General features: G+C 41.5%; 1 protein-coding gene across 3 annotated transcripts in view; it reads left to right on the forward strand.

Annotated features, from left to right (window-relative positions):
- ZDHHC9 (zDHHC palmitoyltransferase 9) overlaps positions 1–12162 on the forward strand; it is a 77766-nt gene extending 65604 nt beyond the window's left edge. For all 3 annotated transcript variants that reach the window (XM_078064379.1, XM_078064380.1, XM_078064381.1), the window contains 6 exons: positions 2929–3066; positions 3972–4018; positions 4764–4868; positions 5694–5797; positions 6638–6734; positions 10624–12162. In XM_078064379.1, the coding sequence (XP_077920505.1) occupies positions 2929–3066; positions 3972–4018; positions 4764–4868; positions 5694–5797; positions 6638–6734; positions 10624–10740 (608 nt within the window). In that variant the 3' untranslated portion in view covers positions 10741–12162. The remainder of the gene's footprint in view (positions 1–2928; positions 3067–3971; positions 4019–4763; positions 4869–5693; positions 5798–6637; positions 6735–10623) is intronic.
- The last annotated feature ends 2517 nt before the right edge of the window (positions 12163–14679 follow it).

A 14679-nucleotide genomic window follows, 5' to 3' on the forward strand; every position in this document is an offset into this window, starting at 1 on the left:
GCTCAAATCAGAAAGCTAAATGAAATAAAATAGGAGATAGGCTATATTTATAGTGTGATCTTAGTTACACATTTGAAAAAATACATGTAAAGATATATGCAAGGTAACACACCAAGATGCTTATGCTTGTAGTTTATTATCTATAGGTTGTGGGATTATGAGTGATTTTGTTTCCTTCATTTTTCTTCTTTCTTTTTTTCAAGTTTTCTACGATGAGCATGTATTAATTATATTATCAGAAAAAGTGTGATTTAAAATACAGTAGGGGTGCCTGTGGCTCAGTCAGTTAAGCATCCAACTCTTGATTTTGGCTCAGGTCATGATCTCAGGATCGTGAGGTCAAGCTCTGTGTAGGGCTCTGTGCTCAGCATGGAGTCTGCTTGAGATTCTCTGTCTTCCTCTCCCTCGGACCTTCCCCCCCACTCTCTTTCTCTTTAAAATAAATAAATAAAATCTTAAAAAAATAAAAATAAAATACAGTAAAAATATATCTGTGTAAATCTACAGTTTCCAATGTTTTTATGTGGCAGGTTTGCTTAAAGAGTAACTCTCCATTTTCCTGGTGTCTCATCATCATCTTCTTCCTATAAGGATACCATCTGACAGGATTAGGGCCCTACCCTTATGACCTCATTTAACCTTAGTTACCTCCTTAGAAACCCTGTCTCCAAATATAGTCACATTGGGGGTTAGAGCTTCAACATATAAATTTGGGGGGGGACAAAATTCTGTCCATAACAATACCAAAAAGAATTGAAAATAGATAGTCAAACATTTTTGTATGTCAGTGTGCATGGCAGTATTGTTCACAGTAGCCAAAAGATGGAAACAACCCAAGTATCCATCAACAGATGAATGGATAAACAAAATGTGGTATATCTGTACAATGGAATATTATTCAGCCATAAGGAGGAATGAAGTGCTGATATATGCTACAATGTGGGTGAATCTTGGAAACATTATGCTAAATGAAAGAAGCCAGACAGAAGAAGTCAAATATTGTATGATTCCACTTACATGGAATATCTAGAATAGGCATAGAGACAGAAAGATTAGAGGTTACCAGGGTCTGGGGGAAGGGGAAAGTGGAGAGTTACTCTTTAATGGGTACAGAGCTTCTCTTTGGAGGTGGTGAAAATTTTGGAAATAGGTAGTGGTGATGGTTGCACAACATTGTGAATGTAATTAATGCCACTAAATTTTACACTTAAAATGAATATTCAAATTGCATGTTATATATTTTACCACAATAAAAACTCTAATAAAAAATTACTGAATTTAGGGGCACCTGGGTGGCTCAGTCGTTAAGCGTCTGCCTTCGGCTCAGGTCATGATCCCAGGGTCCTGGGATCGAGCCCCACATCAGGCTCCCTGCTCAGCGGGAAGCCTGCTTCTCCCTCTCCCACTCCCCCTGCTTGTGTTCCCTCTCTCACTGTGTCTCTCTCTGTCAAATAAATAAATAAAATCTTTAAAAAAATTTACTGAACTTAAATTTCTGTGCACATCTCTATTTCCTTATGAGAAATTACTGAAAATGGATTTATTTTGCCAAAGGGGTGTGAGCCTTATTATGGCTGTTGATACACACCACCAAACTGCTTTTCAGAAAGGCTCTCTCAATTTATACTCCCACAAAGAGTATATTAGTGTCCATTTTAAGCTATTCTCACCAGCACTGGATATTGTTTTTTTATATTCTTATTTTGATGAGCAAAAATTGTACTAGTATTGCACTGAATTATTAATGAATCTGAAAACATTTAAATATATGTTTATGTGGTATTTGTTAACTGTTTTGCCCTTTGACTATTTTCTTGAAGGAGTATTTGTAATTTGTTATTGATTTATAAGGATTTCTCATATACTAAGGTATAAAATTTACATATATTTCTGTTGGTTTTTTCCTGTTTAATATTCTTTTATAGTATTTTTAACATATTTAAGCTATTTTTTAAGGTTTATGGAGTCAAATATATTTTTCTTTAACATCTGTGTTTTCTTTCATTACTTTTATGGTTACTTAGAAAATACTTGTCTATACAGTGGATAAATGTTCATCTATTCTTTTTTTTTAAAGACTTATTTATTTACTTTAGAGAGAGCGAGCAGGAGCAGGAGGGGCAGAGGGAGAGAATCTCAAGCAGACTCTGCACTGAGTGCGGAACCTGACTCGAGGCTTGATCTCACCACCCTGAGATCACGACCTGAGCCAAAACCAAGAGTTGGCCCTCAACTGGCTGTGCCACCCAGGCACCCCTCATCTATTCTTTATAATTATTTTATGGTTATATTTTGTTTTTACATTGATTTTTTAATTTTTTTAGAGAGGTAGAGAGAAGGGGGGGAGGAGGGGCAGAGGGAGAGAGAGAATCTTAAGCAGGCTCCATGCCCAGCTCAGAGCCCAATGTAGGACTGGATCTCACAACCCTGAGATCATGACCTGAGTGGAAATCAAGAGTCAGACACTTAACCGACTGAGCCACCCAGGTGCCCCTGTAGTTTTATCATTTTTTAAAAAAAACTAGAGGCTAAGAAAAACCATACTACTCATTTTTTAAAATTTCCTTGGCTATTTTTCACCTACTTATTCTTCCTGAACTTAGTAAGTCCACCTAAGATTTTTCTTTGGAAAAGCAAAGTCTCTGTTGTCAGCTGACAGTGAGGCAGCTCACTTGACCCCTCAGTGCCTTAGTTTCTTCAACTGCAATGTGAGGACAAGAATATCTTCTTTTGCTTGACTTCCAGGGTGATTGTGGGGATCAAATGAGATGACTGAAAACATTGTGAAAAAGTGAAAAATAGAAACCAGTGTTTTTTTTATAATTGAAATCGGCAGTGATCCTGGGGGTCTTTAAATTAGGTACTATGTGGATGGCATGTTGTGCTTTGTTTTGGAGGCTTTGGCACTGGACTCTCTTTCTCCCACAGAGCGCTTCGACCATCACTGCCCCTGGGTGGGGAATTGTGTTGGAAAGAGGAACTACCGTTACTTCTACCTCTTTATCCTCTCTCTCTCCCTCCTCACGATCTATGTCTTCGCCTTCAACATCGTCTATGTGGCTCTCAGTGAGTATGCAGGGCAGTATCTGTTGGTGAAAGGTGGGAGAAGACTTAAGGAGAGCTGAGGGGAGTGGCTGGGTTTCTTGGTGGGACTTTACCATTGCAGAGGCACCCTAGGACCAATTAGAAATGAATACTACTCTGCTCTCGAGCAGAGCTCCAAACCTCAGCTCACATCAATCCGTATTCCTGAGCGTGTTGGCGTTCTCATTGGCCTTCTGCTAAAGACTGAGGCTCTGATTACTGGTCTGTACCCAGAGTAGTGGGCGTTTCTGAGGTGATCCCAAAGACTGCATACTTTCTTCTTCTGCCTTATAAGACCTGCTCTGTGCCAGGTGGTAGAAGGGGGTTATACTAGAGAAATGCCTTTCAGTAGCTCATGGTCTACTTTGGGAGACAGAAAATACACACCCACATGTGTGCATATGCATGCATGCACGTGCATGCGTGCACACACACACCAAATCACCCTAAAGACAGATGGGATGTGGAGTTAAAAGAGGCTTCTTGATCAAGAGATGAGTTCTCAGCTGGATTTTGAACGAAGGAGGTACACGGATTGGTGAGGAGAAAGGATTTTTCTTAGATATTTCTGATTTCTTTCATCTATGAATGAATATTCCCCATCCATGGCCATAGTTGGGGGCTTGGGGAAAGGGAGAGGAGCAGGAAGCTTGGCTTCTGCCAGACTCTGTAGTCCAGTGCCAGGTTGTCCCGTAGTGAAAATGTAAACTCTTCAGTGAGGACACTGCAGCTTGTAGGTGAGAGTCCCTTGTCTGAGTGAGGGCTAATCTCTTGCTAGCTTGTAACAAGGGATAGGGAGGGAAGGAAATGAGTGGGTACTAGGATAAGTGTGCATTTTTTACTAAAGTCATTGATTTTTCTTTCTACTTGTCCTCCCAATTTAACAGAATCCTTGAAAATTGGCTTCCTGGAGACGTTGAAAGAAACTCCTGGAACATATCCTCCCCTGGCAGTATGTCCCTGTGACTCCCTCTTAAACTACTTTCGAGTAGGCGTTCTCTCTGCATTTCTCCCACCGTCTCGTTTTTTAGATGTTAGAGAGTGCCAAGATCTGAAATTAAAAAAAAAATATAGTCTTAATGGTAGCAACCAGAATGGAAGATGGCCAGGGCTTAAATGGAGGTCTTTCCCTCAGCCCTTTCTCCACTGCCTCCCTCACAAGTCCTTCTGATCCCGGGCTCAGCCTGTGTTTGTTTCAGTACACCCCTTATGTTGCTTGACCAAAGTCCTCCCTTTCTGTTACAGCTCAGGCTTATTTTGTACAACAGTTGCATTTCTGAAAAGGAGATTCAGATGGGATTTCTGTAAGTCACGTTCTGTTTTTCCCACCAAATTTTCATTTATAAGGTTTATTTTTTGATGAATTTTCCACTGGCAGTGATGGCCAACATTATTTAGCTTTGGCCCTCTTCTAAACGTTCTCTTCAAAGAACTAATGATGAATAAACAAACACTTAAAAACGCCAGAAATGTTAGAGAGCTACTCGTAGTGAATAAAGAGGAGTCCTTTACCTTTCATATATGCAGCGAGTTTAGAATTCATCTGTTGTTATATATGGATACTTGGCCATTTGTGGTATATGTTCTGAGAGGTAAAGATGGTGTGATTGGCGCCATGAGTATGGGCTGAGGCCTTGAGTCCCTGGTGTAGCTTCTTCAACATTCCTTAGCATCACCTCACTGTTCTAGAAGTGCTCATTTGCTTCTTCACACTCTGGTCCGTCGTGGGACTGACTGGATTTCACACTTTCCTCGTGGCTCTCAACCAGACAACCAATGAAGACGTGAGTCAACTTTCCCTTTTCCTCATCACATATTCTTTCTCTCCCCAAAACCTATTCTCTCATTACCCGCTTGAGAACTGAGTCTCCAGGGCTTGGGAGGTCGAGGCAGACAGAAACCTGGCTTGGGAGATTGTTAAATCCAATGCGTGGAAGAGAAAGCACACTGCTTTGGAGCTGAGTGCCTATTGAGAATTGGAAAGAAGGGGTTCAGTGGTTGAGTGGGTACAAGGTCTTCAGCTGTTCATAGGTCCTTAAAGGCTAGTTAGTGCCTCTGGATTTGGAATGGAGAGGGGCAGTTGCACTGAATAAATCCCTGCTTTTTAAAACTTACCAATTAATCCATGCTCATTGTAGAAAATCAGAAAATACAGATGAGTAAAACATAGCAAATAAGTCCCTGTAACTTTACCTCCTGGATGTCACCATGGTTTGTTTTTTTTTTTTTAAGTTTTTATCTAAATTCACCATTGTTAATGGTATGATTTGTAGTCTTCCAGACTTGTTCCCATGTTTGTTTAGATGAATATATATTTCGTATTTTTAATTGAAAATAATACATACTGTTCAGCCTCTAATTTTTCACTCGATTGTGAACATTTTTCCATGGCTATGCAGGTATTTCTTTTTTTTCTGTTGTGGTAAAATATACATAATATAAAATGTACCATCTTAGCTATGTTTAAATGTAGAATTCAGTGGCAGGAAGTACATTCATGTTGTTGTGCTACCATCACCACTATCCATCTCCAGAGCTTTTCATCTTTCCATGCTGCAGGTATTTCTGCAACATAGTTTTTACTATAAGCCTTGGCTTTTATCTTGCAGATCAAAGGCTCATGGACAGGGAAGAATCGTGTCCAGAATCCCTATAGCCATGGCAACATTGTGAAGAACTGCTGTGAAGTGCTGTGTGGCCCCTTGCCCCCCAGGTACTCAGAGGACTAGAAGATACTGGGATTCTTGGGACAAGCAATTCAACCTGATCCTATTACCTGGCCTGATGCATTCTTTTTTTTTTTTTTTTTTAATTGGAGAGAGAAAGCAAGAGCGGGGTAGGAGAGGGGTAGAGGGAGAGGTAGAGAGAGAGAATCCTGAAGCAGATTCCCCACTGAGCGGGGAGCCTGACATGGGGGCTCGATCCCAGGACCCTGAGATCATGACCTGAGCTGAAATCAAGAGTTGGATGCTCAACTGCCTGAGCCCCCCAGGCGCCCTTGATGCATTCTTCTGAATGTGGCCTTTTGGGGTCAAATGGGTCTTCCTGGGGATTATCCCTTGGTGCCATATCTACACAGACCACAGACCACAGGCTAGTTGTTTTGAAGGGATGACCTTTCATTCTTATTTCATTTGTTTGTTCCCTGCTTAATGTGGTGTTCCCTGGTCTGTGGAAGAAAAAACTGAATGGAAGACAGGAGACATGTGTTAGGAAACACTAGGCTGCTAAAGGTCAGGTTTATGTTTTCTAGTACACACAATGAGGTTCTGGGGGTGGGTGGGTGGAGGGGTGAATACAAAATGCTTTATTTATTTATTTTTTTTAAAGATTTTATTTATTTATTTGACAGAGAGAGACACAGCGAAAGAGGGAACACAAGCAGAGGGAGTGGGAGAGGGAGAAGCAGGCTTCCCGCAGAGCAGGGAGCCCGATGTGGGGCTCGATCCCAGGACCCTGGGATCATGACCTGAGCCGAAGGCAGACGCTTAACGACTGAGCCACTCAGGCGCCCCAATACAAAATGCTTTATTAACAGTCCTCTCTCTTTCAGTGTGCTGGACCGAAGGGGTATTTTGCCACTGGAGGAAAGTGGAAGTCGACCTCCCAGTACTCAAGAGACCAGTAGCAGCCTTTTGCCACAGAGCCCAGTAAGTATTCCTGATGTAACGGCTGAGTCAGTGATAGAAGGTGTAGGCTAAATTTACACCTTTGAGATATAATTAGGCAATTTCATGTCCAGTCGTTCCAGCTTCTCTGTCTCTGCTTCTGCCCTGACATTGTCTTCAGATCTTTGTGCCCTTGAGGTAGATTAAGCACAGTCACTGTGCTAGGTCTAGGGATATGCCGGTGAACAAGGCAAACAATGTCCCTGCTCTCAAGGAGCTCGTTGTCTAGTGGGGATGAGAGACAAGAAAACAGGCCATTGCTCAATGTTATGAAAAGTGCCTTGAGGAGGGAAGCATAAAATGCTATCAGAGCAAAGATAGGGGTCAGGACAGTGGGTTAGAATTAATGGAGGGGTTACCTTGGTGGAAGGGGGCTTCCTCCCTAGCATATGCAGATGTTGTGGAAAATCTCCCAGCTGTCTTGCTCAGGATATACTTTACAAAGCATGTTCCTAAAAAGTTACTATTTGACATTTTTTAAAGATTTTATTCATTTATTTATTTGAGAGAGAGAGCACGAACAAGGAGAGGAGCAGAGGGAGAAGGAGGCTTCCCGCTGAGCAGGGAGCCCGACGCGGGGCTCGATCCCAGGACCCTGGGATCATGACCTGAGCCGAAGGCAGACGCTTAAGCAACTGAGCCACCCAGGCGCCCCTTGACATTTCTTTTTTTTTTTAATAATAGCTTTATTGAGCTATAATTCACACATTATAAAATCCCTATTTAAAATGTACAGCTCACTGGTTTGTAGTATATTCACAGATTTGTGCAATCATCACAACAATCAGTTTTAAAAACATTTTCATGATCCCTCGCCAAACCCCTGTGCCCGTCAGCAGTAACTCTCTCTTTCTTCCTAGTTCCCCCAACCCCATCCTTAGGCAACTATTAATCTACTTTCTTTTGCTATAGATTTTCCTCTTCTGTACATTCCTTATAAATGGAATCATATCATGTGTGGTCATTTATGACTGGCTTCTGTTATTTGACATAATATTTTCAAGGTTCATCCATTGTCTCATGTAGCAGTACTTCATTCCTTTATATGGCCGAATAATATTCCCTTATATGGATAGTACCACATTTTATGTATATATTCCTCCACTGATAGCCATTTGGGTTCTTTGCACTTTTTGATTATTATGAATAATGCAGCAATGAACTTTCCTGTGCAAGTTTTTGCGTAGACACATATGCATTCATTTGTCTTGGCTGTATACCCAGGAGTGAAATCACTAGGTCATATAATAACTCTGTGTTTAACCTTTTGAGTACCTGGTGGACTGTTTTCCAAAGTACCTGCAACCCTTCTACATCCCCCACCAGGAGTGTATGAGGGTGTTAGTTTCTCCACATTCTTGGCAACACTTGTCATTATTATTTGACATTTTGGTTCTAGCCATCCTAGTGGGTAATGTAGTGGTATCTCATTATGGTTACAATTTGCATTTCCCTAATGATGTTGAGCATTTTGTCATGAGCTTATTGGCCATTTGTATATCTTCTTTGGAGAAGTGTCTATTCAGAGCCTTTATCTATTTTTAAATTGGGCAATTTGGTTTTTTTTTTTATTGTTGAGTACCAAGAATTCTTTATATATTTTCTGTGTTAGTCCCTTATCAGATATATGATTTGTAAATATTTTCTCCCATTCTGTGGGTTGTCTTTTCACTTTCTTGATGGTGTCTTTTAAAGCACAAAAGTTTAAATTTTGATGTAGTCCAATGTATCTATTTTTTTCTTTTGTTTCTTGGGCTTTTGTTGTCAGATCTAATAAACCATTGTCTAATCCAAGGTCACGAAGACTTATGCCTCTGTTTTTTCTAAGAATTTTATAGTTTTAGCTCTTATGTTTAGATCTTTGATCCATTTTGAACTAATTTGTATATATGGTGTGAGGTAGGGGGTTCACATTCTTTCTTTTGCATGTGGATATCCAGTTGTCTCAGTACCCTTTGTTGAAAAGACTATTTTTTCCCCATTGAATTGTCTTGGCACCCTTGTCAAGAATCAGTTGACTGTAGGGCACCTAGGTGGCTCAGTCATTAAGTGTCTGCCTTAAGCTCAGGTCATGATCCCAGGGTCCTGGGATCAAGCCCCACATCGGGCTCCCTGCTCGGCAGGAAGCCTGCTTCTCTCTCTCTCTCACTCCCCCTGCTTGTGTTCCTGCTCTCGCTATCTCTCTCTGTTAATGAATAAATAAATAAATAAAAAATCAATTGACTGTAAATGCAAGAGTTTGTTTCTGGACCTTCAATCTTATTTCATTGATCAGTATCTCTATTCTTGTGCCAGTATCATACTGTCTTGGTTATTGTAGTGTTGTAGTAAGTTTTGAAATTAGGAAGTGTGAGTAGTACAAATTTATTCTTTTTTTTTTTTTTTTTTTTTTTAGTACAAATTTATTCTTTATTTATTCAATTGTTTTGGCTGTTCTGGGTCCCTTGAATGTCCCTATGCATCTTGGGATCAGCTTGTCTGTTTGCAAAGAAGCCAACTGGAATTTTGATGGGGATTGCATTGAATCTATAGATCAATTTTTGGAGTATTGTCTTTCTAACAAGATTAAATCTTCTGAACCATTAACATGGGCTGTCTTCATTTGTTTAGGTCTTCTTTAATGTATTTTTCAGAGTGTAAGTTTTTTTAAATTTTATTTATTTAGAGGGTGCACACGCGAGCAGGGGGAGGGGCAGAGGAAGAGGGAGAGAGAATCTCAAGCAGACTCTATGCTGAGCACAGAACCAATGCAGGGCTTCATCTTTTGACCCTGAGATCATGACCTGAGCTGAAATTAAGAGTCAGACGCTTAACCAACTGAACAACCCAGGCGCCCCTAGTATAAGTTTTTGTTTTTTTTTTTTAAGTTTTATTTATTTAAGTAATCTCTACACCCATCGTGGGGCTCAGACTCATGACTCAAGATCAAGAGTCACATGCTTCTCCAACTGAGCCAACCAGGTGCCCCCGGAGTATAAGTTTTTTACTTCTTTTGTTACATTTATTCATAAGTATTTTATTCTTTTTGATATTATTGCAAATGAAATTATTTTCCTAATTACATTTTTGGATTGTACATTGGGAGTATATAGAAATTCAGTTGATTTTTGTATATTGATCTTGTATCTTGAAACCTTGCTGAACTTGTTTATTCTAATAGATTTTTAGTAGATTTGAACTTTCTTTTCAAAGAGAATCCTACTTTTAAAAAAGTGAATGATTTCTGTAAAGTAGATAATTGTTCTCTACTTTGCCTTTCCTAAATTTTGAATTTTCTTTTTTTGAAGTAAAGCAAACTCTTGTTTATATATTATTATCATCATTTTAATATCATTTTTCTGATGAATCTGATCTTAAATCATAACAATCTAGGTTAGTGATGCTAAGTTGAATGTAGGGAAGGATAGTATTTTAGAATCACTCGGGGCATTTTCCAACCACATATACCATCTGAAGATTTTGCCACCCCACCCTGTTTGGTTTAGAATCACTGTTCTAGTAAGCTGTGTGTTAAGAGAAAAAAAAAAAAGATTGAGAACCACTGGGTCAGGCCTTGTTAGACAAGTATGTTATAGCATTCTGTTGTGAAGGTGGGGGTTCTGTGTAATTATTTATGGTCCATTTTATTTTTATCGTGAATAATAAGGGAAACATCTGTCCACAACAGTGAAGAATAGAACTCACACTTCAGTTGCATTCTGTTGAGAAGACTGTAGTTCAGTCTTGGTTCTGAGTGTGGTGGCAGTGGCTGCATATCTGTGGCATCAGTGTGGTTGATGGGTTCAGAAGAAGAGTTCAGTGTCTATGTATTATCTCCATTTGGATTTTAAGGGAGAGCTTTGCATTGAATTTGATATGTTTTCCTTCTCAGGCCCCAACAGAACATCTGAGCCCAAACGAGATGCCGGAGGACACCAGCACTCCTGAAGAGATGCCACCCCCAGAGCCCCCAGAGCCACCACAGGAGGTGACTGAAGCTGAGAAGTAGCCTATCTATGGAAGAGACTTTTGTTTGTGTTTAATTAGGGCTGTGAGAGATTTAAGGGGAGAAGATAAACCTGAGACAGAGAGCAAGTGAGCTGTCCCTTTTACTGTTTTCCTTTGTCTTTATTCACCCAACTGCACACTGGCATTTTCTTGCTGCAAGCTTTTTTTAATTTCTGGACTCAAGGCAGTCACAGAAGATGTCAGTCACCTCTGGTAACTGGACAAATGGGTCTCTTGGGCCCTGGCACTGGCTATCCATGGCCTCAGACACGGAGTCTCCTTGGACTCCCTTCTCTTTCCTCCAGATCCCAGCTCTCCTGCTTGGGGTCATTATTCCAATTCTGGGGTTAACGGTTCTTGAGACTGGCTCAGATCCTCTCAAGCTGCTGCATGTCCTGAGTCCAGAGGCAGTCACAGAGAACCCTGGCCGGGGAATCCTAACTGGATTCTTGGGGCCTTCAGAATTGAAGAGTGGGCTTGGAGGATTCTCCTGGCTACAAAGTGCCAACATTGCCAGCAAATCCTTTCAGGAACGGGGCAGGTAACTTCCACTTGTATTTATTCATGTAGCTTCTCCTTTGTCCCCTGCCCACTCTTAACACCCAAGCCCCACTCTTTTCCAGTTAGATATATGTAAGTAGTTACCGTAGAGATAACAATTCACATTTCTTGTAGACTGTCCAGAAACTTTTTAATACCTGTGCCATTCTTAGTAAGAATTTATGAGATGCCAACGGCATGGCCCCTCGCACTCTTTGTCTCATCTCTCCTTTCTCATTAGCCCCTTTTGTTTTCCTTTTGACTCCTGCTCCCACTAGGAGCAGGAATGGCAGTAATAAAAGTCTGCACTTTGGTGGTTCCTTTTCCTCAGAGGAAGCCTGAGTGCTCACTTAAACACTACCCCCTCAGACTCCCTGTGTGAGGCCTGTAGAGGCTCTGAATGCACAAGTGGGGAAACCAAGGCACAGAGAGGCTCTCCTCTCCTCTCCTCTCCCCCTATGTCCCCTCAAAAAAGAAAAAAAAAAGAATAACCAGTACTTCCATTAGGCCTCGGCTGAGTGAGGAGGGAAAGCCCAGCACTGCTGCCCTCCCGGGTAAACCCACTCCAAGGCCTTGGCCCACCTCGGGCTTGGTAACCACACAGGGGCTTTGTCCAAGCCCCGCTCTTCCAGCACTTCCACCGGCAGAGTCCCAGAGCCACTTCACCCTGGGGGTGGGCCGTGGCCCCCAGTCAGCTCTGCTCAGGACCTGCTCTATTTCAGGGAAGAAGATTTATGTATTATATGTGGCTATATTTCCTAAAGCACCTGTGTTTTTCTCTTTCTAAGCCAGGGTCCTGTCTGGATGACTTACGGGGAGGGGGGGAAGTGTAAACCAGAACTTTTAATCTATTTGAAGGTGATTAAACTGTGTCTAATGCAAACTGCCTGCCTCCTCCTTCCCCCTTCCATTTCAAGAACCACCATGAGGTTGTGAATGTCTTTGTGTGGGGGGGTGGGGGTGGGGGTTGAAGGGGTTGCTTGTTACTACCCATACTTCCATTTCCTAGGGGGCCCTTGAGTTGGAGAGATAGCTCCCAAACTCTCCACTGATCTATACCACATTCTGGGCTGACGTTTACCTTATTCTGGGCTATGAAAAAAGGACTTTCAAGGCAATATACAGTGTTAGCAAGATTGGGAGGGTCGGAGGGGGTTATATTTACTTAAGAGAAAATGTTCTTTATTAGGATATTGTTTTTATGCAGAGGGATGCTGTTAATTGCAAATGAGTCTTAGTTATTAAAGCAGGCTCATCAGGGCCTCCTCTTGGAAATATTTTGTTAGTGATCTTTTACAAGCAATGGTGTATATTTCTTTTTAAATGGTCTAAAGTCAAGACTCCTTACCAATGCCTATCTCACCCTTCCCAGTTAATTAAAATTAATGAAATTTAGCTGCTTCCAGATTTTTCCATATGTCTTCTTTATTTTCCTTGTAGCAGGATTTGAGTGTAGCAATCCTTAAGGGGAGTGGGGAGACTGGCTCTGACTGACTCAGATTCCTCTCCTATCTGCTTCTACTTTCCCATTCTTTTTCTGGATCTCTCAGGTTTATCCTTGTAGTTAGATTTTAGTTAGTTCAAAATGAGGCCAAGCCTCGAGAGTTTGGAAGTTACTAGGTTTTTCCAGTTAACCTGACACTCAGATGAACCCCTTTTTAGTCAGTTCTCAGCCTACCCTGTCTCAGCCCATCTTTTCTCTTGGGTTATGACAGATTTCTCTCCTCACTCAACTTAACCTCAACCACTCTTCTGCTGACCCTGAGGTCTGTCAGAGAAGCTTTCTCTTTCTGAGATGAAGGGTAAACCTGGAAATCCCTTATCTCTAGTGTGAAATCAGTTTTTTAAAAGTTTCTGCTTTTTTCATATACTCCCTGTCCTCTTTCTTTTCCTTTATAAATCGTCTGTATTTAAGGCCTTGGCCTGAAGATCTGTCCCATTCATACTGTGCACCAGCTGGGACTGTCCCTAGTCTGAGTTACAGATCAGAGAGGAGACTGAAGAATTGGTCCTTCCCGGGGGAATAGGCCTTAAATTGTTCACTCTTTTCAATGGCTAACATTCTTTCCACCTCTCCCCTTCCTCTCCAACCCTTAAGTTTCCTATGCACCCCACTTCCCCAGGCCAGGGTGGCTGGCATGGATCCAAAACCCCTGTGGGGTGGTGGGATTTGGCTATTTGGGACCACTTCTTCATGTCCGTTTGGCTCCGGGGCCCTCTTTGCCCTAGTGGAGAGCATCATCTCCCCCTTTGCATTTTTTTCCCCAGTGGTAGATGCAGGTTCTAATTCTATAGCAGCTAAATTCCATTCTTCCTGCCCTGTCCTTCCTGCCTTTACCCTTAAGGTCCCTTTTCCTACTGACCAAATCTCTTTACCTTGTTGGGGAAAAAAGTATTTTGTTTTTAAATCTATTTTCTAACTTAAATGCAGTTTAATATGTAAATCTCTGCACTTTTGTGTGAACCTACAAATGTGTATGTGTGATAGGTTTTTCACTCTGGTATTTCTTAATAAAGAAATCTTTCTTTTTGGGGTGAAGCCAATTAATGAAGGAGACTTGAATGGTTTTAGAAATACAGGGATGTCTGTTTCTTTGTGCTTCTGCCTCACTTCTTTACTTGTGCCTAGTGTGAGTGACCAGCCCCTCCCCCACCTTTTGACCCCCTTCCTTTGAGAGAGCCCTCAGCCTAGTGGAGCAGGGAGAGGGACCTGTCCTGTATCTGGTACTCCTCTGGGACTGCTTAGATTGGCTCAAGTGGTAACCTAGCAACCTAGCACCCCCTCTCTCCCCATGGTCTAGCCCTGTTAGTCCTTTTCTTCCAGCTCTGTTCATTTTACTTCTGAGGATGGGGCCAGGCTAGGGAAAATCACCGAGGGATCACAGTAAATGGTTTCAAAAAACTGACAATTTGTCCTTGTGCTTGGTGCTACTAAAGAAGAGCAATGCTTTCAATAATTCCAAAAGAATACATTCTAGGGGTGCCTGGGTGGCTCAGTTGGTTGAGCATCTGACTCTTGGTTTTGGCTCAGGTCATGATCTCAGGGTTGTGGGATCGAGCCCCGGGTTGGGCTGTGCCCTCAGCAAGGGGTCTGCTTGAGATTCTCTTTCTCCCTCTGTCCGCCCCCTACATGTGTGCTCTCTTTCAAATAGATAAATAAATCTTTTTTAAAAAAGAATACATTCTAGGAATCACTTGCTATTCTTAGGCAATAGGTTTTAGAAATAGTATCAAAGGCTAAAACTGTGAATGTCATTAGTTTTAAAGGATGCAAGCCCAACTCACAAAAGAGGGAGTCATTATGAATTTCGTGTTTTGGATAAATATGAAGTGGGAATGGGAACTAGAAATCTGTATCTGTAAATTTTCAAATATCCTATAGGACATCAATGTAAGTGGG

The sequence above is a fragment of the Halichoerus grypus genome, chromosome X (genome assembly GCF_964656455.1).
Source record: "Halichoerus grypus chromosome X, mHalGry1.hap1.1, whole genome shotgun sequence".
Classification (NCBI taxonomy): Eukaryota; Metazoa; Chordata; class Mammalia; order Carnivora; family Phocidae; genus Halichoerus; species Halichoerus grypus.